The following is a 21301-nucleotide window of genomic DNA, read 5'->3' as shown; positions in this document are numbered from 1 at the left end:
CAGGTATGTGACATTGCTTTTATTTGGTCAAACATTCATCCTCTAAAGACCAGTCATTTTTTATTTAAATTATGTAGCAAATGATCTGGTATCACGGAGATGTAGAACATATGGAATTAAATAATTTAATTTCTCATGTACAAAATACGTTTAAAACCTATTTTCCACACTCAACACTAATGGAATAATTGCTAAACAAATGCAGACAATGGTTAATAAAGTCTTTAACGAGCATTAAGACCACACCAAGAAAATCAGAGAACTGTTGGATCAAGTTAAGCAATACATTTACCAGACTGTTCACACTCTGAAGAGATGCTATCTCTATCATAAAGTAGATTGGAATGTTTCCCCATCACCTCATCTGGTCAACTAAATCTTTTTTTCCCTTTGGCATGATGATGATTATTGTTGTTGCACTCAGTGTTCATTGAGATTTTCTTGAGGTCTTGATATATCGCAATCTTGACCATTCTGTTGAACACCACTGCTTCACCATTGGCTGCAAAATCCATGCCAATGTTCTTCATGATCATTGGTGGAGCACAGTTTGTGTTGAGTGTGCTTCCAAGAATAAGCCCAGTCTACTTGATATTTTCTCACTTCTTGCAAAACGCTGCACTTCACTCAAATTATGAAGTGACTCACATATTGCAACTAATAACAAAAGTTTAAAATTCTCATTGAGAACTGCCGTGTGACATCAGACATCTTGGTTTCTCTGCTCTCAGTCACTTTAACCTGCCTCCTTCTGAACTTGCTGCACTCCGTTCTCTCAGGTCCAAACCTAACATTGTTATCAAACCTACTGATAAGGGTGGTGCTGTTGCTGTCTGGCAAACCTACCTCTACCTTGCTGAGGCTGAATGCCAACTCTCTAACACTTCCTCCTACTTCCCCAGACCATGTCTCCACACTAAACATCAAACCATTGTCTCCAGGACAATCGCTGACCACATCTGCTCTAGAGATGTGTAGCATCTACAAGATGCACTGCAGCAATGCACCAAGGCTCCTTAGACAGCACCTTCCAAACCCACGACCTCTACCAACTAGAAGGACAAGGGCAGCAAATACATGGGAACACCACCACCTGCAAGTTCCCCTCCAAGTCACACACCATCCTGACTTGGAACTATATCACCGTTCCTTCACTGTCGCTGGGTCAAAATCCTGGAACTCCCTTCCTAACAGCACTGTGGGTGTACCTACCCCACATGGACTGCAGCAGTTCAAGAAGGCAGCTCACCACCACCTTCTCAAGAGCAATTTGGGATGGGCAATAAATGCTGGCCTGGCCAGTGACGCCTACATCCCATGAATGAATAAAAAGAAGATCTTCCCTCCATGGACTCCATAGTCACCCAACCCCAAACAGCCTGCTTTTACCTCCTTCCAAAGATCCACAAACAGGACTACCCTGGTAGACCCATTGGGCTGAATTTTCACTATGGAGGTGGGAAACAGGAGTCCAGTGGGAAACTGTTTAAAGTCACGATCTTCACATGGGTGAGCCCTTAATTGATATGGAGACAGATGTCTTGGCCAATTGGAACTCCTGGGGGTAAGAACAGAGATGGACCAGATGACTGATTCTGACTCGCCGCAGCAGCCATCACTGAGACTGTTGGTTGCCCTAAGGGAGAAATCTGCTGAGTGTACCAAAGTCTTCCACAGCGCCAGAGGGATGCGAGATGTCACAGGAGAGCTGGAGTCCTGGCACCCGGGGAGGGCTGTCCCTCACTTACATTCAGGTGACCTGAATGTAATGTTGGAGGCTGTGAGAGAGAGGAGAGGAGAGAGGTCCTCTTCCCAGAGGATGGGAAGAGGAGGAGGACGCTGTGATGTTCTTGGAACTGGAGTGTGGTTTAGCCGTGTTTAATAAGAAATATGAAGCAAAGACTGAAACATCATGCTACTGAACATAATGGAGTTGTCTTTATTCTGTTTTACTTATACTTTCTCTTTCAGCATCCTCTGCTGGATCATATGTACATGGTAGTCTCAAGTGAACAATATGTACAATGCAATTCTCAAAACACCACAAATGCCAGGTGAAACTAAAGAGGCCTGGGTTCAGATTGCTGTCGCTGTCAGTGGCAGAAGCATGACTGGTTTCAGTGTCATAAAAGGTTCAATGACTTCATACATCCTCCAGACAGGTCTCAGAGCTTGCACCCGCCAGCAGACACACCACTCGAGGAGCCTCCAACCGCATGCTGCTCCTGAACATGGGAGGGGTGTGTGCCCAGTGCATTCACTGACTCCTCAGAATGACTCACAGCGATGTGCTACTGAGGATCTGTAACCATGGTGACATGCAATTCCCAATGGATAGAGGAGGTGATAATGGCCAAAAGGGACAACAATACCTTATCTCACTCTCTTTTGTCCTTGCAGAAGAAACAGATACACAATGTACTGGAGAAGGCCCAGAACAAAGGAGGAGTGCCATTCTTTTACTGTATCACCCCAATTGAGCAGACAGCAATGGAGATAGCCAGGATAGTGGATGAGGAACTAGTCGGGCCTGGCGAAACAGGAGCTCTTGGTGGAGCTGGTGATTACAGAGGGCAAAGTGGCCATTAACGGGTGCAGTGAACTCCACCCCAACCGATAGCGTGTCGCTCCCTGAAATAACATTGGATAGCCTCAGCACTGCAGCGGCTTCTGCTCTCCTTGGCTAGCTCTCATCAGCAAAACTGTTGGAGTTTTTTGAGGATGTAACTAGCAGAATAGATAAGGGGGAACCAGTGGATGCGGTATATTTAATTTTTCTTTATTACTCATTCATGGGATGTGGGTGTCGCTGGCTCGGCCAGCATTTATTGCCCATCCTTAATTGCCCTTGAGAAAGTGATGACGAGCTGCCTTCTTGAACCGCTGCAGTCCTTGGGGTGTAGGTACATCAACAGTGCTGTTCGGAAGGGAATTCCAGGATTTTGACCCAGCGACGGCGAAGGGACAGCAATATAGTTCCAAGTCAGGATGGTGTATGGCTTGGAGGAGAACTTGCAGGTGGTGGTGTACTCATTCATTTGCTGCCCTTGCCCTTCTAGGTGGTAGAGGTCGTGGGTTTAGAAGGTGCTGTCGAAGGAGCCTTGGTGAGTTACTGCAGTGCATCTTGTAGATGGTGCACACTGCTGCCACTGTGCATCGGTGGTGAATGGAGTGAATGTTGACAGTGGTGGATGGGGTGCCAATCAAGCGGGCTGCTTTGTCGTGGATGGTGTCGAGCTTCTTGAGTGTTGTTGGAGCTGCACCCATCCAGGCAAGTGTATTCCATCACACTCCTGACTTATGCTTTGTAGATGGTGGACAGGTATTGGGGAGTCAGGTGGTGAGTCACTTGCTACAGAATTCCAGCCTCAGATCTGCTCTTGTAGGCACAGTATTTATATGGCTGCTCAATGTTTCTGGTCAATGGTAACCCACAGAATGTCGATAGTGGGGGATTCAGCGATACTAATTGAATAATGAGGGGAGGTGGTTGGACTTTCTTTTGTTGGAGATTCTCTTGTTGGACATTGTCATTGCCTGGAAATTGTGTGATGTGAATGTAACTTGCCACTTATCAGCCCAAGCCTGAATGTTGTCCGGGTCTTGCTGCATATGGACATAGACTGCTTCATAATCTGAGGAGTTACAAATGGTGCTGAACATTGTGCAATCAGCAAACATCCCCACTTCAGAGCTTATGATGGAGGAAAGGTCATTGTTGAAGCAGCTGAAGATGGTTGGGCCTGTGATACTAGCCTGAGGAAATCCTAGGACTGAGATGATTGACCGCCAACAACCATCTTCCTTTGTGCAAGGTATGACTTCAATCAGTGGAGAGTTTTCCCTGATTCCTATTGACTCCAGTTTTGCTCGAGGTCCTTGATGCCACACTTGGTCAAATTCTTCCTGCAGTGCTCCAACAAACTCTATGTAAGCTCGAGGAACAGCACTTAATCTTTCAATTAGGCACTTTACAGCCTTCCGGCCTAAACATTCAGTTTAACAGTATCAAATAATAACCTCTGCCTCCATTTTGTTCCCTTTTTCTTTGTAGGTTTTGGTTTTAGTCTTGCATTTGCTTCCAGCCAGCAGCTATGCATCATTTTATCATTCATATCTCAAGACACTTTTTTCTTTACTTCTCCCATTATCACTCCCTTTGGCCCGGCACTGCCAACTGTGGTCATTTAATCTCTCTTGCCTTCCACCCGATCACAGATCTTCCTTTTGTTCTTTTTCCATCCTCTGCCATTTCACTTACAAAACCAGTTAAACTACTTTTTTTTAAATTACATTTCTAATTTTTCCCCAATTGTGATGAAAGGTCATTGACCAGTGTATTACCAGCATTTTGTTTTTAATTTCAGATGTCCAGCATGTGCAGTATTCTGCTTTTTTAAATTTGGATTCTTGTTTTCTAATCCCTCCATGGCCTCACTCCTCCCTAGCTCTAATCTCCTCTAGACCTACAACCCTGCATGATCTCTGCACTCCTCCAATTCTGGCCTCTTATGCATCCTGATTATAATCACTCCACTCTTTGTGGCTGTACTTTCAGCTGCCTGGACCCCAAGATCTGGCATTCCCCCTCATCTTTTCTCCTCTAAGCTGCTCCTTAAAGCCTACCGCTTACCAAGCTTTTGGTCATCTGTCCTAATATCTCATGTAGCAAGATACCAAATTTTACTTTACAATGTTCCTGTGAAGCACCTTGGCATATTTTACTATGTAAATACCATACAAATGCAAGTTGTTCGTTCTTGTGCTAACATTTATTGCAGGGATCTCCACTCTAGTGGAAAGCCTCAGCAAGCACTGAATTGGGTCCTATAAAATAGCAACATCAGCCATGGCTCTGGCTGAATAGCTAAAGTGGGAGCATAGTTATTAGGAGGGTGGCCACAGCCCCAAGTTATTTGGTAGTGAGGGAATAAATCTGTCCAGCCTGTCTAGGGTGTAATACATGTATTTTGCTGCAAGCGGTAATACTGAAGATCTACATTCAGGTTTCTCAACACTACAGGAAAGGCGATTGCACTAGAGGGTGCAGAGGAGATTTACAAGGATGGTGCCTGGACTGGAGAATGTTTAGTTATAAGGAAAGATTGGATTGGATAGGGTAGGGTTGTTTTATTTGGAAAATAGGAGCCTGCAGGGAGATATAATTGGAATGTATACAATTGAGGGTTCTAGATAGAGCAGATAGGATGGCCCTATTGCCTTTGGTTGAAGGTCCATAACAAGGGCATAGATTTAGGACAAAAAGATAGAATGGTTAGAGGGGACTCAAGGGGAATTTTTTTTATTTCCATCCAGAAGGTGGTGAGGAATCTGAAATTAATTGCCTGGGGTGGTGATAGAAGCAGAAATCCTCAACATTTAAAAAAAGTACTTTAATATGCACTTGAAGTGCCTTAACCTACAAAGGTTACAGACCTAGAGCTAGAAAATGGGATTAGACCGGGTGGCTCCTGTAGACTAGCACTAACATGGTCCATTTGGCTTCCTTCCATGCTGTAAACTTCTGATTCCATGATTAATTATCAATGGGCATTCTCAGGCTTATTTACAAACTACTCAGATTTGCACCATCATTGAAGTGAACAATTATTTACAAGGCAGATATGTACAAACTGTTCAAGCTGGGGGAAGAACAAAAAAGTTTCAGAAAGGCTGGATCCCAATGGCATATACCAAGTATGGCAGGGTTCTGGAGACATTAGTGGTCTTAATGGGAGATGGTGGATTTTTCAGCTAAGTCATGAAGACAAACTGGCCATGATGGTGGGTCATATGGGGGGGGGGGGGCAAAAGATGCAGCAATTGGCCTCATGAACAACTTATTGGGCCAGGTACTAAATAGGCCCAAGGTGAGTCTCCATGGCAACTGATGGACCCCAGTGTTCAGGGAAGCATAAACACTATCCAGACTGAGCAATGTAGTGACAGTAGGGTGCTTCTGGCTCTCCATTTATATGTTTATTATTTGTACAGAAGAACGAGTAGACCATTCAGCCCTTCCAACTTGCTTTGCCATTCTAAACAATCATGATCTTCTACCTTAACTGCACTTTCTTGCCCACTGCCCTCATTTTAGAAATATCAATCTCAAGTCTTGAATACACACAATGGAGCATCCACAATATCTGGGGTATAGAATGCCAAAGATTCACAACCCTCTGAATAGGTTTGTCACTCAAATGATTGACCCTTTATCCCAAGGCTGTGCCCCATGTTCTAGATTCCCCAGGAGAAACACCCATCAATCCCCTTCAGAAATTTATAGTACAATGAGATTACCTCTCAATCTTCTAAATTTAGTACAAGGCCCAATTTACTCAATCCAGGAACTAATCTAGTTTTAAAAAAGCAAAATACTGCAGATGCTGGAAATCTGAAATAAAGACAAGAAATGCTAAGAGATACCATTTCAAGTCAGTGACCCTTCTTCACAACTAATCTAGTGAACCTTCGCTGTAGCACCAAGGCATGTATATCCTTCGATAGAGACCAAACCTGTAAAGTATTCCAGGTGCAGTCTCCCAAAACCCTATACAATTGTAGCAAAACTTCCTTGTTCTTTTACAACAATCTTTGCAAAGGTCAACATCCCATTTACTCTTAATTGCTTGCTATTCCAGCTTTCTAACTGTCTTCCTTGTACAAGTACAAGCCAAGCCTCTGATCATTTAAGAGTCACTTAAAGTTTCCATTCTTACTCCTAAATAACTTCACTTTCCACATTATACTTCATCCTCCACCTTGGTGCCCACTGGCATAACCCAGATACTCAGCTTACATTCCCACCTAACATGTATCAGCAAACTCCAATGTCTTACTCTGCCTGTGTAAGCCATTATAGATTGTAATTCCAAGGCCCAGTTTGCAGGGAGTTAGTAACTGCTTACAACCTTGTGTTTTGCTGAGACACCAGGCTGCCAAGGAAATAGTAAAGTGTGCAAGACACTTCACAGGAACATTAAGCAAAATTTGGAATGAGGGTTGTCCTAGAATGAGAGCTGTAGATTATGGAGGGATATAAATGGATTGATTTTTTTTTTTTTTTTAAAAAGGCATTGCTGGACACAATTTAGGTCCAACACAGGGGTTATGAATAAATAGGACTTGGTGCCAGTTAGGATACATACAACAGCAAAGTTTTGACGAGCTGATGTTTAGAGGGGAATTCCTTTAATAGTCACATCTAGAGACAAGAGGCATGGGTGAGGGTTTTATCTGCCAATGGGCAGAGGCAGACACTGTTAGGAGGTTACAGTTGGTCTTGGTGATGAAAAGGATTATGAAGGTGGAAGCTCAGGCTAAGATAGTAAAATTCAATTAAGTTGCCACCAAGAAGGATGCAATCGTGTTACTGCTACAGTTTCCTAGCTATTGAGGAAATTTCTACTCAGTAATACAGGATGACAGGCATATAGAGACAAATCAGAGTGCAGGGGATTGAACAAGGTGGAAGTAGAACTTGGTCTCAGCATACAGGAGGAAAAACAGCTTTAACAGGAAGTGTTCCTCAGTGTAGACTTGAGGCAGACAGCTATCAGAAGCTAGTTCCAGTCAACCCAGTAGTATGTTTGTTTTTGTCCTGTTGATGTAAGAGTTCAATTATATGGCACATTCCTAAACTCTGGAAATTTAAGTAGAAGTTCTATGCTATCTCAGGAGAACATTAGAGCAAGTCATGGCCCTGTTAGCAAAAGCAGTAAATGCAAATAGAGCCACTTTGATAGTGTTACAAATTCCAAGCAGCATTCTTGGCTGGGCCAAGATGTAGCATTTGAAAAAGGAATTAAATACTCATTGTTCGAAGCAGTTTGTCTGAAAAATATACTGAATTCCTACAAATCAAAAAAGGCACAGAAAAATACTAATTTGCAATTGTTATTTATTAACTGTCTTGGTCCTCCAAGCAGAGTCTGCAACTGTTCTCGTTCAAGGATTTCATACATTAAAGTACAACTCCATCAGGTACCAACAGGGTTTTGTACCACATGTCAGAATTGTGCAAAAAAGATTCATTTTCACTCAATGTGTCCTTAAAAACATTGTTTTTAAAAAGTTACATCTTTACGATTCATTAACCATCAGCAGCAATGCAAGAATTTCCCCAATGGCGCAATCGACAAGTTTAGATTCTGGTCACCCATCAGCCCGTGTGGAAATATTTCTCAATTCACTGCTGGCTATGGTGCACACACTATGCAGAGTTAACGAAACTTTGCAAAAAAGGCACTTAATTCGTTCGGATTATGTTTAATGAATTTATCCATTCTGAATAAATATTGGCAACCTACCCAAAATAAAATTAGCTACATCACCAAACATTTGTTTAAAAGTTACTTAAGGGATGGGGGGGGGGGGGGGGTAGGGGCAGGTGAAGGTAGCATCGGTGATCTGTGTACCCAACTTTCCATGCCTGCACGGCCAAGAAAAACGTCATTTAGGGCAGTTATCTCGACAGCTTCAAAACGAGTTTAAACATTAAAAACAAGATTAGTCAGAACTACGAGAGCACACTTAAGCAAAACAATGCCAAACTTCAAGCTTGATAAACCTGAAGTTAGTCATACTGGTGCAACAGTAGTGGGCCACACTTCATCCTGGGCATTTCGAACTACAATTGCACTTAAATAGCTGAAAAATAAATAGAAATAAAAAAAGTTTATGTACAAGACACATGGCGATTTTCTTGGCTTTTCAAGCAATAAATTTCCCATTCCGACCGATCAGACGTAAAGACTCAAGAAATCATCCATTAACGGCAGGTACATGTCGTAGCAATCATATCTTCATACTCTTTGTAAACTATGGAACCATCGTTTTCCAGAGTTAGCACGCTCAGTGGATTGTATTTGGAAGGAACACAGGAAGGGCGAGGAATTGACGAGTCCACTTTTTCGTAGAGGATGTTCTGAATCAAGGTGTGGACGGGGGATCCGTAACGATGGCTCAGTGCCCGGGGACAGCTGCCCTTGCAGTAACGTGGATTGTAGTTGTGTGGGGCAATAATCCAGCGGTCCCACCGGAGCTGCCTGAAAGACAATCGGAAATCGTAAAGCTGACATTCGTGATCGGGGTACTGAAAACGGGGAAAGCGCCGAGCTTTTTGCAACCTAGTGGAAACCGTCGGCACATTACCCAACCCATCAGCTTCAGGACCTCTGCGGCGACGCACAGACCTCACGGCCACGACCGTCTCCCTCTTCCCATTGAGAGAACTTTTCTTCGGCCTCTCTGCCCGACCGCCTAGCTCAACCGGGAGCCAGCTCTGATGGGCTTGTTCACGCGTGTCATTGAGAAACAGGAGCAGCGAAGGAGCCGGCAGAGTCCATTCCAACGTGCCGTCAGAAAGCCCCCGCACAGCCGGGCCCTTGCCCTGTTGGCCGGCTTTGGTGCACTGGTAGTTGAACACCATGTGAAGGTCTCCCCGGTGAGGCCCGACGAACGGCTGGAGAAAAGAAGCCAGGTCCACTTCGACCCACTGGTGTCTCTTCCTGCGCTCAAAGCGGATGCGGAAGGTGTGTGAACGGTGAGCACTGGAGCAGGTCTGGCCCGGGACAGGGGCTGCCTCCTGGACAGTGAGATTGCAGCGGCACAGGATAGGAGAGGATGCAGGTTTATGGACAGAGTACAGGAGTACCGATCGGAGTAACTGTTCCCGAGAAATCACAGGACCCAAGCCATAAAATAAATCCTGTTCAAACACTAAACAAAAAAAAAATTAAGTGTTACCAGGTATAACTCCGTTTTACAAGTCTTCATATTGGAAGAGAATCAACGCATACATTTTAAAATGAAGTGGTGCACTAAAGCTATCAAATTTGCCTTGCCATAATATTTTAATAACTTCAGTGAAGTCAGTCTGATTGTAGTTACACCATATATTTACAGCTCTCCAATCCATAAATGCTGTATTACCACATGGCCCCCCTATTCTGTACAAGTGACAGCTACAGGAAATCTGTAAAAAGGTACAACAGAAAAAAGACAGATACAACTGTGACGAGATATGTCATAAACCTGCGAATCATAATTTAATACAGCTAACATGTTCCTTTAAAAAAAACTTGTAAGCAAGGCGACTTAAGAGGTTTTGCGAACTTTTCCACTGATATAACACACCAAGCAGTGTTACGTAAAATAAGACCTTTAAGACACAAGTGTAACATTTGGTTTTTTACCTTCCCCATTACGGGACTGAGCCCGTGGCGCTAATAACCTCACAGTATTATATCGGTGATCTGCCGGTCTCTTGGGTATTCCATCCTGCGTGGCAGACATAGTGTATAATCTTTTCATATACTTTAGATACTTGACATCGGGTTCCAAAGGAATCCGATAACCCCAGCCAGTCTTCTCCACTAACACTTTTAGGAGAGGAACCTGAATATAATCCTCAGGATTTCGGGTTACCTCTAGACTGGCGGAGCTGATTGGAGTGGTGGGAGTGATAGAACCGCTTAACAACGCTAACCAAATACTGCAGCGAAGATACAGAACGACATCTTTCGCAACACACATAGTCCTGAGAACAACAGTCAACCCAACACACTCAAAAAAAAATACTCAGCTCAATAGAATTAGAGACACAGGCTCTCTAACCCTTTTAAAGAGGCTCTATCAGGTTCAGGTGCAACGACCTTATTAAGACCATTAATAAAGATCATTTAATACGCAGTCAAACGACAACTCCTCCATGTTTGACACGCAAGAATGCTGAGATTGTGTTAGTAGTTTGAGGAAAGGGGATCTCGTATGAAATTATTATAATTCTATGGAGACGAGCAATGGAATTTTTTAAATGTTCAACAGAGTTTATATTTCAAGATGGGACAAGCTTTGCGGCATTGTAGAGCATTTTCAAATAAATCGGAAAAGGGTTGTTAAGCAATTAACAATGAAGCTGTCACTTTAAGGCTGTCATTGTAAGATTTTGTAATTATTTTTTATTACTTTAGAAAGGAATTTCACGAATGTCTCCTGTCACCCTCCCTCCCACCCCCCCCCCCCCAACCCCCCCCCCCCCAACCCCCAATCGATGCTTTTGAGCTTTGGTGGCTCCTTGCCTTGCCATTTATGTCTTACGGCACCCATGATCACCTGCCCTGTGACAGACTCCTCCAGCATTATTATTGATCCCAATATCCTGCAGGCCCCATTCATGCTGGAGGTTCCTGTTCCCATCCCGCTATTAATCCTTACTAGCTTCTGTAACCCCTGCATGGCTATCGATGTTCCCTATGAGTTACTTGAAGGTTTTTTCCCCCAATAGAAACAGACCAGCATATGCTTTATGATATTTTTAGTTCAAAATAGGTGGTAATAGAACATAGAACAGTACAGCACAGTACAGGCCCTTCGGCCCACGATGTTGTGCCGAACCTTTAACCTACTCTAAGATCAAACTAACTACCTACCCTTCATTCTACTATCATCCATGTACCTATCCAAGAGTCACTTAAATGCCCCTAATGTATCTGCTTCTACTACCACCGCTGGCAGCGCATTCCACACACCCACCACTCTCTGTGTAAAGAACCTACCTCTGACATCTCCCCGAAACCTTCCTCCAATCACCTTAAAATTATGCCCCCTGGTGATAGCCCTTTCCACCCTGGGAAAAAGTCTCTGACTATCCACTCTATCTATGCCTCTCATCATCTTGTACCCCTCTATCAAGTCACCTCTCATCCTTCGTCGCTCCAATGAGAAAAGCCCTAGCTCCCTCAATCTTTCTTCGTAGGACATGCCCTCCAGTCCAGGCAGCATCCTGGTAAATCTCCTCTGCACTCTCTCCAAAGCTTCCACATCCTTCCTATAATGAGGCGACCAGAACTGAACACAATATTCCAAGTGTGGTCGAACCAGGGCCTTATAGAGCTGCAGCATAACCTCGCGGCTCTTAAACTCAATCCCCCTGTTAATGAAAGCCAACACACCATATGCCTTCTTAACAACCCTATCAACTTGGGTGGCAACTTTGAGCGATCTATGGACATGGACCCCAAGATCCCTCTGTTCCTCCACACTACCAAGAATCCTGTCTTTAAGCCTGTATTCCGCATTCAAATTTGACCTTCCAAAATGAATCACTTCACACTTTTCCAGGTTGAACCCCATCTGCCACTTCTCAGCCCAGCTCTGCATCCTGTTAATGTCCCGTCGCAACCTACAACAGCCTTCCACACTGTCCACAACTCCAGCAACCTTTGTGTCATTGGCAAACTTGCTAACCCAGCCTTCCACTTCCTCATCCAAGTCATTTATAAAAATCACAAAGAGCAGAGGTCCCAGAACAGATCCTTGTGGAACACCACTGGTCACCGAGCTCCATGCTGAATACTTTCCATCTACTACCACCCTCTGACCTCTATGGGCCAGCCAATATTGTATCCAGACAGCCAAATTTCCCTGAATCCCATGCCTCCTTACTTTCTGAATGAGCCTACCATGGGGAACCTTATCAAACGCCTTGCTAAAATCCATATACACCACATCCACTGCTCTTCCTTCATCAACGTGTTTTGTCACATCTTCAGAGAATTCAATAAGGCTTGTGAGGCATGACCTGCCCCTCAAAAAGCCATGCTGACTGTCTCTAATCAAACCATGCTTTTCCAAATAATCATAAATCCTGTCTCTCAGAATCCTCTCCAATAATTTGCCCACTACCGACGTAAGACTGACTGGTCTATAATTCCCAGGGTTATCCCTATTCCCTTTCTTGAACAAGGGAACAACATTTGCCACCCTCCAATCATCTGGTACTACTCCAGTGGACAGTGAAGATGCAAAGATCATTGCCAAAGGCGCAGCAATCTCTTCCCTCGCTTCCTGTAATATCCTTGGGTATATCCCGTCTGGCCCCGGGGACTTATCTATCCTCATATCATTCAAAATTTCCAGCACATCCTCCCTCTTAACCTCAACCTGTTCGAGCATATCAGCCTGTTCCACGCTGTCCTCACAAATGACCAGGTCCCTCTCACTAGTGAATACTGAAGCAAAGTAATATGTTCTCTAAGCAGGTCACGGTGGCGTAGTGGTATTGTCATTGGACCAGAGACCAAGGATATTGCTCTGCATGGGTTCAAATCCCACCATGGCATAAATTCAATTAATAAAAATCTGGAATTAAAAAGCTAGTCTAATGATGGCCATGGAACCATTGTCAGTTGTTGTAAAAACCCATCTGGTTCACTGATGCCCTTTAGAGAAAGAAATCTGTGACTGCAGACCCACAGGCAATGCTCTCTGAAATGGCCTAACAAACCACTCAGTTGTACCCAACTACTGCAAAGTCAATAAGAAATGAAACTGGACAGACCACCTGGCATTGACCTAGGCACTGGAAATGACAATGGTAAACCCAGCCCTGTCGACCCTGCAAAGTCCTCCTTACTAACATCTGGGAGTTTGTGCCAAAGTTGGGAGAGCTGTCTCACAGACTAGTCAAGCAACACAGAATAATACCTTACAGAAAATGTCCCAGACACCACCTGTCCCACCAGCAGGACAGACCCAAAAGAGGTGGTGAAACAGTGGTATACAGTCAGGAGGGAGTTGCCCTGGGAGTCCTCAACATTGACTCCAGACCCTATGAAGTCTCCTGGCATCAGGTGAAACATGGGCAAGGAAACCTCCTGCTGATTACCACCCCCCACCCCCCTCCTCAGCTAATGAATCAGTACTGCTCCATGATCTGAAGGAAACACTGAGGGTAGCAAGGGCACAGAATGTACTCTGGGTGAGGGGACTTCAATGTCCATCACCAAGAGTGGTTTGGTAGCACCACTACTGGCAGTGTCCTAAAGGACAAAGCTGCTAGAGTGGGTCTGTGGCAGGTAGTGAGGGAACCAACAGGAGGGAAAAAATATACTCACCAATCTGCCTGCACAGATGCATCTGTCCATGACAATATTGGTACGAGTGACCATTGCACAGTCCTTGTGGAAACAAAGTCCCATCCTCACATTGAGGATACCCTCCATCGTGTTGTATGGCACTACCACTGTGCTAAATGGGATAGATTTTGAACAGATCTAGCAATGCAAAAGTGGGCATCCATGAGGCGCTGTGGGCCATCAGCAGCAGCAAAATTGTACTCAACCATAACCTGTAACCTCATGGCTCAGCACATCCCTCACTCTACCATCACTATCAAGCTGGGGGAACCAACCCTGGTTCAATGAAGAATGCATGTCAAAAGCAGCAACAGGCATACCTCAAAATGAGGTATCAACATGGTGAAGCTACAATGCAGGACTATTTGCATTAAAGCCTGGCTCGGGTATAAAATTAAACCACAGCCGGCCCAAGTCCTTTAATTGTTTTTCGTGCCTGACCCGACCCGACACGAATATCCTTCATCCGTTCTGGCAGCAGGCTATTCCTGCAGCTGGAGTTGTGGGGAATCATGGGTAAGCCTGATCCCGTGACTTCCCAGAAGCAGCACTGTCCAGCCTGACCCAACCTGACCCAAGCCCGAATGCTGGACTCAGAATTTCGACCCGACCCATCCTGAACCCGACTAGACACGACTACATGTGTCGGGTTCAGGTCGGGTAACCTAACTTTAACTTGCATGTCAAACAGTGTAAACAGCATGCGATAGACAGAACTAGGTGATCCCATAACCAACAGATCAGATCTAAGCTCATCCAGTCGTGAATGGTGGTGGACAATTAATCAACTAACTGGCGGAGGTGGCTCCACAAATATCCTCATCCTCAATGATGGGGGAGCCCAGCACATCCATGCAAAAGATAAGGCTGAAGCATTTGCTTCAGAGGTGCTGAGTTGATGATCCATCTTGGCCTCCTCCTGAAGTCCCCAGATTCACAGATGCCAGTCTTCAGCCAATTCGATTCACTCCACATGATATCAAGAAATGACTGAAGGCACTGGATACTGCAAAAGCTATGGGCCCTGACAGTATTCTGGCAATTGTACTGAAAACCTGTGCTCCAGAACTAGTACAGCTACAACACTGGCATCTACCTGGCAATGTGCAAAATTGCTCAGGTATGTCCTGTACAAAAAAAGCAGGACAAGTCCAACCTAGCAAATTACTGCCCCATCAGTCTACTCTCAATCATCAGTAAAGTGATGGAAAGTGTCATTGACAGTGCTATCAAGCAGCACTTGCTTAGCAATAGCCTGCTCACTGACACTCAGTTTGGGTTCCGCCAGGGCCACTCAGCTCCTGACCTTATTACAGCTTTGGTTCAAACATGGACAAAAGGACTGAACTCAAGAGGTGATGTGAGAGTGACTGCCCTTGACATCAAGACAGCATTTGACAGAATATGGCATCAAGGAGCCCTAGCAGAACTGGAGTCAATGGGAATCGGGGGAAAACTCTCCTCTGGTTTGAGTCGTACCTAGCGCAAAGAAAGATGGTTGTGGTTATATAATAAAAGCAAAATACTGCAGATGCTGGAAATCTGAAATAAAAACAAGAAATGCTGGAACCATTCAGCAGGTCTGGCAGCATCTGTGGAAAGAGAAGCAGAGTTAACGTTTCGGGTCAGTGACCCTTCTTCGCAACCAAGATGGTTGTGGTTGTTGGAGATCAATCAGCTCAGCTCCAGGACATCACTGCAGGAGTTCCATCTTCAGCTGCTTCATCAATGACCTTCCTTCAATCATAAGGTCAGAAGTGTGGATGTTCACCGATGATTACACAATGTTCAGCATCATTCGCAACTCCTCAGATACTGAAGCAATCTGTGTAGAAATGCAGCAACACCTGGACAATATCCAGGCTTAGGCTGATAAGTAGCCAGTAACATTTGTGCCACACAACTGCCAGGCAATGACAATCTCCAACAAGAGAGAATCTAACCATCTCCCCTTGACATTCAATGGCATTACGATCGCTAGATCCCCCACTATCAACAGCCTGGAGGTTACCATATACCAGAAACTGAACTGGAGTAGCCATATAAACACATGGCTACCATAGCAGGTCAGAGGCTAGGAATCCTGAGGCGAGTAACTTACCTCCTGATTCCCCAAAGCACTGTCCACCATCTACAAGGCACAAGTTAGGAGTGTGATGGAATACTCTCCACCTGCCTGGATGAGTGCAGCTCCAACAACACTCAAGAAGCTTGACCATCCAGGATAAAGCAGCCGACTTGTTTGGCACCCCATCCACAAACATTCACTCCCTCCACCACGAACACACAGTGGCAGTGGTGTGTACCATCTACAAGATGCACTGCAGCAATGCACCGGCAGCTTAGACAAAACCTTCCAAACCCACATCTTCTACCACCTAAAAGGACAAGGGTAGCAGATGCATGGGAATACCACCACCTGCAAGTTCCCCTCAAAGCCACACACCATCCTGACTTGGAGCTATATCGGCATTCCTTCATTGTCGCTGGGCCAACATCCTGGAACTCCCTTCCTTACAGCACTGTGGGTGTACCTACCCCACATGGACTGCAGCAGTTCAAGAAGGCAGCTTACCACCACCTTCTGAAGGGCAATTAGGGATGGGCAATAAATGCTGGCCTAGCCAGTGACACCCACATCCCAGGAACAAATTGAAAAAAAACTAACCCTGTTTCCCTCTCGCAGGATGCTGCCAGATCTGCTGAGTATTTCCATCATTTTCTGTTTCTATTTCTGATTTCCAGCAGCTGCAGTATTTTTCTTTTGGATGAGGAAAAACATGTGGTCAGGTTTATGGCATTCTGCATTTGTTTTAGATGTTCTCTTGGGCTTAGTGTTTTTGAAATGTTCATATTGCAAATTTTGTGTTGTTTTTTCTTATTCACTCATCGGATGTGGATATAACTGGCAAGATAGGCATTTATTGCCCAGCCATAATTGTCCTTGAGGAGGTGGTGGTCTTCAATCACTGTAATTACTGGGGGAGGTGGTGGCGTAGTGATAATGTCAATGGGCTAGTATTATAGATGCCTTGGATAATGATCTGGGGACGCTGGTTCTAATCTCACTAAGGCAGATAAGATTATAAAATTTGAATTCAATTAATAAATCCACAATTAAGGGGAAAAAAATTTGGTCTCACCAATGTAAAACGCCTTTAGAGACAGAAATCTGCTGCCCTTACCTGGTCTGACCTACATGTGACTCCGACTCACAGCAATGTGGTTGACTCTTAACTGCTTTCTGAAGTGGCCTAGCATGCCACTCAGTTATCGAGGGCAATTAGGGATGGGCAACAAATGCTGGCCTTGCCAGTAATGCCCACATTCCATGAAAGAATAAAAAAAGTCTGTGCAGGTGCTCCCACAGTGCCGTTAGGGAGGGAGTTCTAGGATTTTGACCCAGTGAAGATGGTGTGTAGCTTGGAGGGGAACTTACTGGTAGTGGTGTTCTCATGCATCTGCTGCCCTTGTTCTTCTAGATGTAGAGGTCATGGGTTTGGAGTTCTGTTGAAGTAGCCTTGGTGAGTTGTTGCTGTGCATTTTGTAGATGGTACACATGCAGCCACTGTCAATGGAAATCAATGTTTAAGGTACTCGATGTGGCTAATCAAGTGGACTTCTTTGTTCTTGAGTGTTGGAGCTGCACTCATCCAGGTAAGTGGAGAGTATTCCATCACACTCCTGACTTGTGCATTGTAGATGGTGGACAGGTTTTGGGGAATCAGGAGATCATTAACTTACTGCAGAATAACCAGCCTCTGGCCTTCTCTTATAGCCACAGCATTTATGTGGCTTGTTCAGTTAAGTTTCTGGTCAATTGTGTCTCCCAAGATGTTAATGATGGAGCAATCCATGATAGTAATGCCATCGAATGTCAAGGGGAGGTGGTTAGATTCTCTCTTGTTGGAGATGGTCATTACCTGGCACTTGTGTGGTGCAAATGTTACTTGCCATTTAGCAATCCAAGCCTGAATGTTGTCCTGGTCTTCCTGCATACGGATACAGAATATTTTATTTTCTGAGGAGTTGTGATTGGAACTGAGGACTGTGCAATCATCAGATAACATCCCTACTTTTGACCTTATGATGGAGGGAAGGTCATTGATGAAGCAACTGAAGATGTTTCGGCCTAGGACATTGTCATGAGGAACCCTGAGGAATTGTCACACATTGCACCTTTCTGTTTTTAGAGACTTGCTTATCACACTACCGTTTTCAGATGTTTGTATCTGACACTCAGTTTTGGTTTTAGATGCTTACATATTGTAACCTGATCTGCTTTTAGAAGCAGACATATAACACTCCCCTGTTTTAAATTAAATACATTATTGTTTTTAAATCAAAAAGGCTCCTAATGGAATGTTGACCTATACTTCAAAGGAGTTGGAATACAATACAAAAAAGTGAGGAAGGATGCATCAGTTAAACAGAGCCTTGTCAGACCTCACCTGGAGGACTGTAATTTTATTTTGAGCACCACATCTCAAAAGATTTATTGTCAGTCACCTGAATGACATCTTAAAGGGTTAAATTGACAGGTTGCATGAACTTGATTTGTGTTCACTTGAGCTTGGAAAGTCGTATGCTGATAGAGGGACCAAATTCAGAGAAACTATTTACTCTGATAGGGGAATCCAGGGCGCATAATCTTAACATTAGCCTTTTAGGAGAGAAATCAGGAAGCATGTTTTTACACAAAGGCTAGTGAAATGTGGAATTAACTCCCTCAAAAAGCTGTTGAAGCTAGGTCAAGACTGAAATTGAAAGATTTTATTAGGCAAAGGTGTTAAGGAATATAGAACTAAGGTGGATAAATGGAATTAAGGTGCTGATCAGCCATGATCTAATCAAATGGCAGAACTGGCTCAGGGGACTGAATGGCCTATTCATGTTCCTGTGTTCCTCAATTCCTAAATGCTTCTAAATTTGTCTCTTTGTTTTAAACGCTGACATATTGCGATCCATTATGTTCTAAGGTGCTCGTATACTGTGCTTTTCTGCTTTTTAATACTCACATTTCACTCTTTTTTAAATTTGAAGATTCAACTCGCATGACAGAGCTTGAGCACAAAAATCAAGGCTGACACTCCAGTGCAGTAATGAGGGAGTGCTGTACTGTTGGAGGTACCATCTTTCAGATGAGATGTTAAACCGAGGCTCCATATGTTGCCTCAGGTGGACATAAAAGATCCCATGGCAGGGGAGTTATCCCCAGTGTCCTGGCCAATAATTATCCCTCAATCAGCATCACAAAAACAGATTTATTGGTCATTATCACATTGTTGTTTGTGGGAGCTTGCTGTGCGCAAATTGACTGCTACATTTCCCACATTAAAACAGAGACTACATTTCAAAGGTGCTGCTTAATTGGCTTTAAAGTGCTTTGAGATATCCAGTGGTCAGGAAAGGCATTTTATAAATGCAAGTCTTTCTTTCTTTTCTATACATGAAACTCTGTTTAATTTTTGGATTATCCAGTATTACACTGCTTTTTATTACGAGATGCCCATGCTTATTGTTTGGAATACTTTATAATTTTGCTGTTTTGATGCAAACTGAGAATTAAGATAATTATGTGATTCAAAATTTCTCTTGTTTTCTTAGAAAGTGGTGCCTTGAGATATGTCTAGAAAGTTGACTTGAAGATAAATATGGCGGAACATAGGGGGCAGAGGACCTCATTTTCATTCTAGGGCCAAATAAATTCTTAATTGAGTTCTGCGCTGGTGGCCAGGATTTCACTGTTTGGGTGAAGGTCCATTGTCGGTCAGAAATGCATAGCACCGGACGCATAGGTGAGCGACGGGACTTCCCCCTGCATTTTACCACTGGTAGCCAATTAAGGGGCTGTTGGCAAGGGAGCCATCCAATTAATGGTGGCAGGTGGGTCCTAGTGCCTGCAGCTCGCTCATAGCTGGTATTTTTAAAGACAACTGAGCAGCAGCCAGCCAGCTTGAACCCAGAGGCAAGATATTGGGGGTGGACAACTGAGAAGGCAGTTTAGAGATGGTGGCAGAAGGAGGAAGGGTCACCCCATGCTTCAGCGATGCCTCCCTTCAGACACTTTTGGAAGCAGTCCGTGAAAGGAGGCAAGTCCTCTTTCCAGAAGATGGGAGGAGGAGGCCAGCAAGTGCCATCAAGAAGGCATGGCTGGAAGTGGCAGACATTGTGAGCAGCTGAGGTGTCATTACCAGAACCTGGATCCAGTGAAGGAAAATATTTAATGACTTGCTGCAGTCTGTAAAGGTGAGTGGAGTTTACAGTTGGCAACTGGAAGCCCAGTATTAATTGAAAGACGCCCATGAAATCTGAGGCCAAGTGGTAGACCCATGCAAGGGGTAACACCAGGCACCAATGTTAACATCGAGGCATCCAGTTATCATGCACCCGAGACCCACGCTCAGGCACGGGTCAATGCTGCATTGAGATGGCCATCTCACAATGCCATCCCAGCAGCATGGTGCTGCACATTTATAGTGCCCCAGAGTGATCAGCACATCAGCACCATGAGACAGTACTGACATTGCCTGTGTTTATACTTGCAGGAGAAGCGCGCTCAGAATTCCAGGGAGTGCCAACGTACCGGAGGTGGAGTTGCTGTGATCGCCATGGTGACACAGATGGAGGAAGAGGCCATGCACATCGGATGGGTCACTGCAGGGCAGCCTGTCTCTGAGGGCAAGGCAGGTGTAGAAGGTATGGAGAGTGTGTAAAGATCTGGTTGCATCCAACATTCCCTACACCATATCTGGCATGTGGGGCCTGTGTGAGCCTTTACTACCACTGGAAGCTCCTGACCAAGGGGAGGCAAGAGGCCTCAGTTGAAGGACCACATGTTTCACTTTCAAATTTTCTTTCTACCAGGTCCAGCATCAGATGCAGGACAGACCAGGTCAGCAAAGATGCCTCTGGGAGAAAATTCTTGGCTCACTGTGCTCCTCCACTTGTCCTCAAATGAAACATCTGCAAATCAGAGAGTCAGAATCTCCCTGTCACGTCTGTCAGTGTCCTGTGGCCTGTACCCCCCCCAGCCCCCCCACCCTCCCCTTCCTCCCCCCCACCCCCAGGTGCCATCTTTATTGACTGGTAAATGTTGAGGTATCTCATGATCATCCTCCTCCTCTGAGGATGTGACTCGCTCAGTGTATTCCTCTGACTCCAGCACTACTCTAGTTGTGCAAAATGCAGCAGACATTGATGCGGGATACCCTTGAAGGTGCAAATTGCAGGGTTCCCCAAGATATATCGAGGCATCAAAACCTCATCTTCAGCAGGCCAATGGCCTGCTCAATGGTGGCCTTTGTAGTCATTTGGCAGTGGTTATATGTGTCCTCTGCCTGTGTGTTGGGGTCATGCACAGGGGTCAGAAACCATGACTT

The 21301-nt window shown here is 44.7% G+C and overlaps 1 protein-coding gene across 1 annotated transcript; it reads right to left on the bottom strand.

Moving 5' to 3' along the window:
• Positions 1-7920: 7920 nt before the first annotated feature.
• gdf9 (growth differentiation factor 9) lies at positions 7921-10496 on the bottom strand. The gene is made up of 2 exons (XM_068043030.1): positions 10197-10496; positions 7921-9720 (listed from the first exon to the last, which is right to left on the bottom strand). Exons 1-2 carry the CDS (start codon positions 10312-10314, stop codon positions 8771-8773), a joined length of 1068 nt encoding a protein of 355 aa, XP_067899131.1. The 5' UTR covers positions 10315-10496; the 3' UTR covers positions 7921-8770.
• Positions 10497-21301: the final 10805 nt, after the last annotated feature.

Source organism: Heterodontus francisci, chromosome 12 (assembly GCF_036365525.1).
Source record: "Heterodontus francisci isolate sHetFra1 chromosome 12, sHetFra1.hap1, whole genome shotgun sequence".
Lineage (NCBI taxonomy): Eukaryota > Metazoa > Chordata > Chondrichthyes > Heterodontiformes > Heterodontidae > Heterodontus > Heterodontus francisci.
The sequence above is the reverse complement of the archived record's forward strand: the minus strand, read 5'-3'. Positions and strand labels throughout refer to the sequence as shown.

Bases quoted from the DNA above. Each gene is read 5' to 3' on its own strand.
- gdf9 (XM_068043030.1), bottom strand. From the start codon at position 10,314: ATGAAAAGATTATACACTATGTCTGCCACGCAGGATGGAATACCCAAG. The intron at 9,721-10,196 runs GTAAAAAACCAA...TTTTTTGTTTAG, and splicing joins TCAGTCCCGTAATGGGGAAG to TGTTTGAACAGGATTTATTT.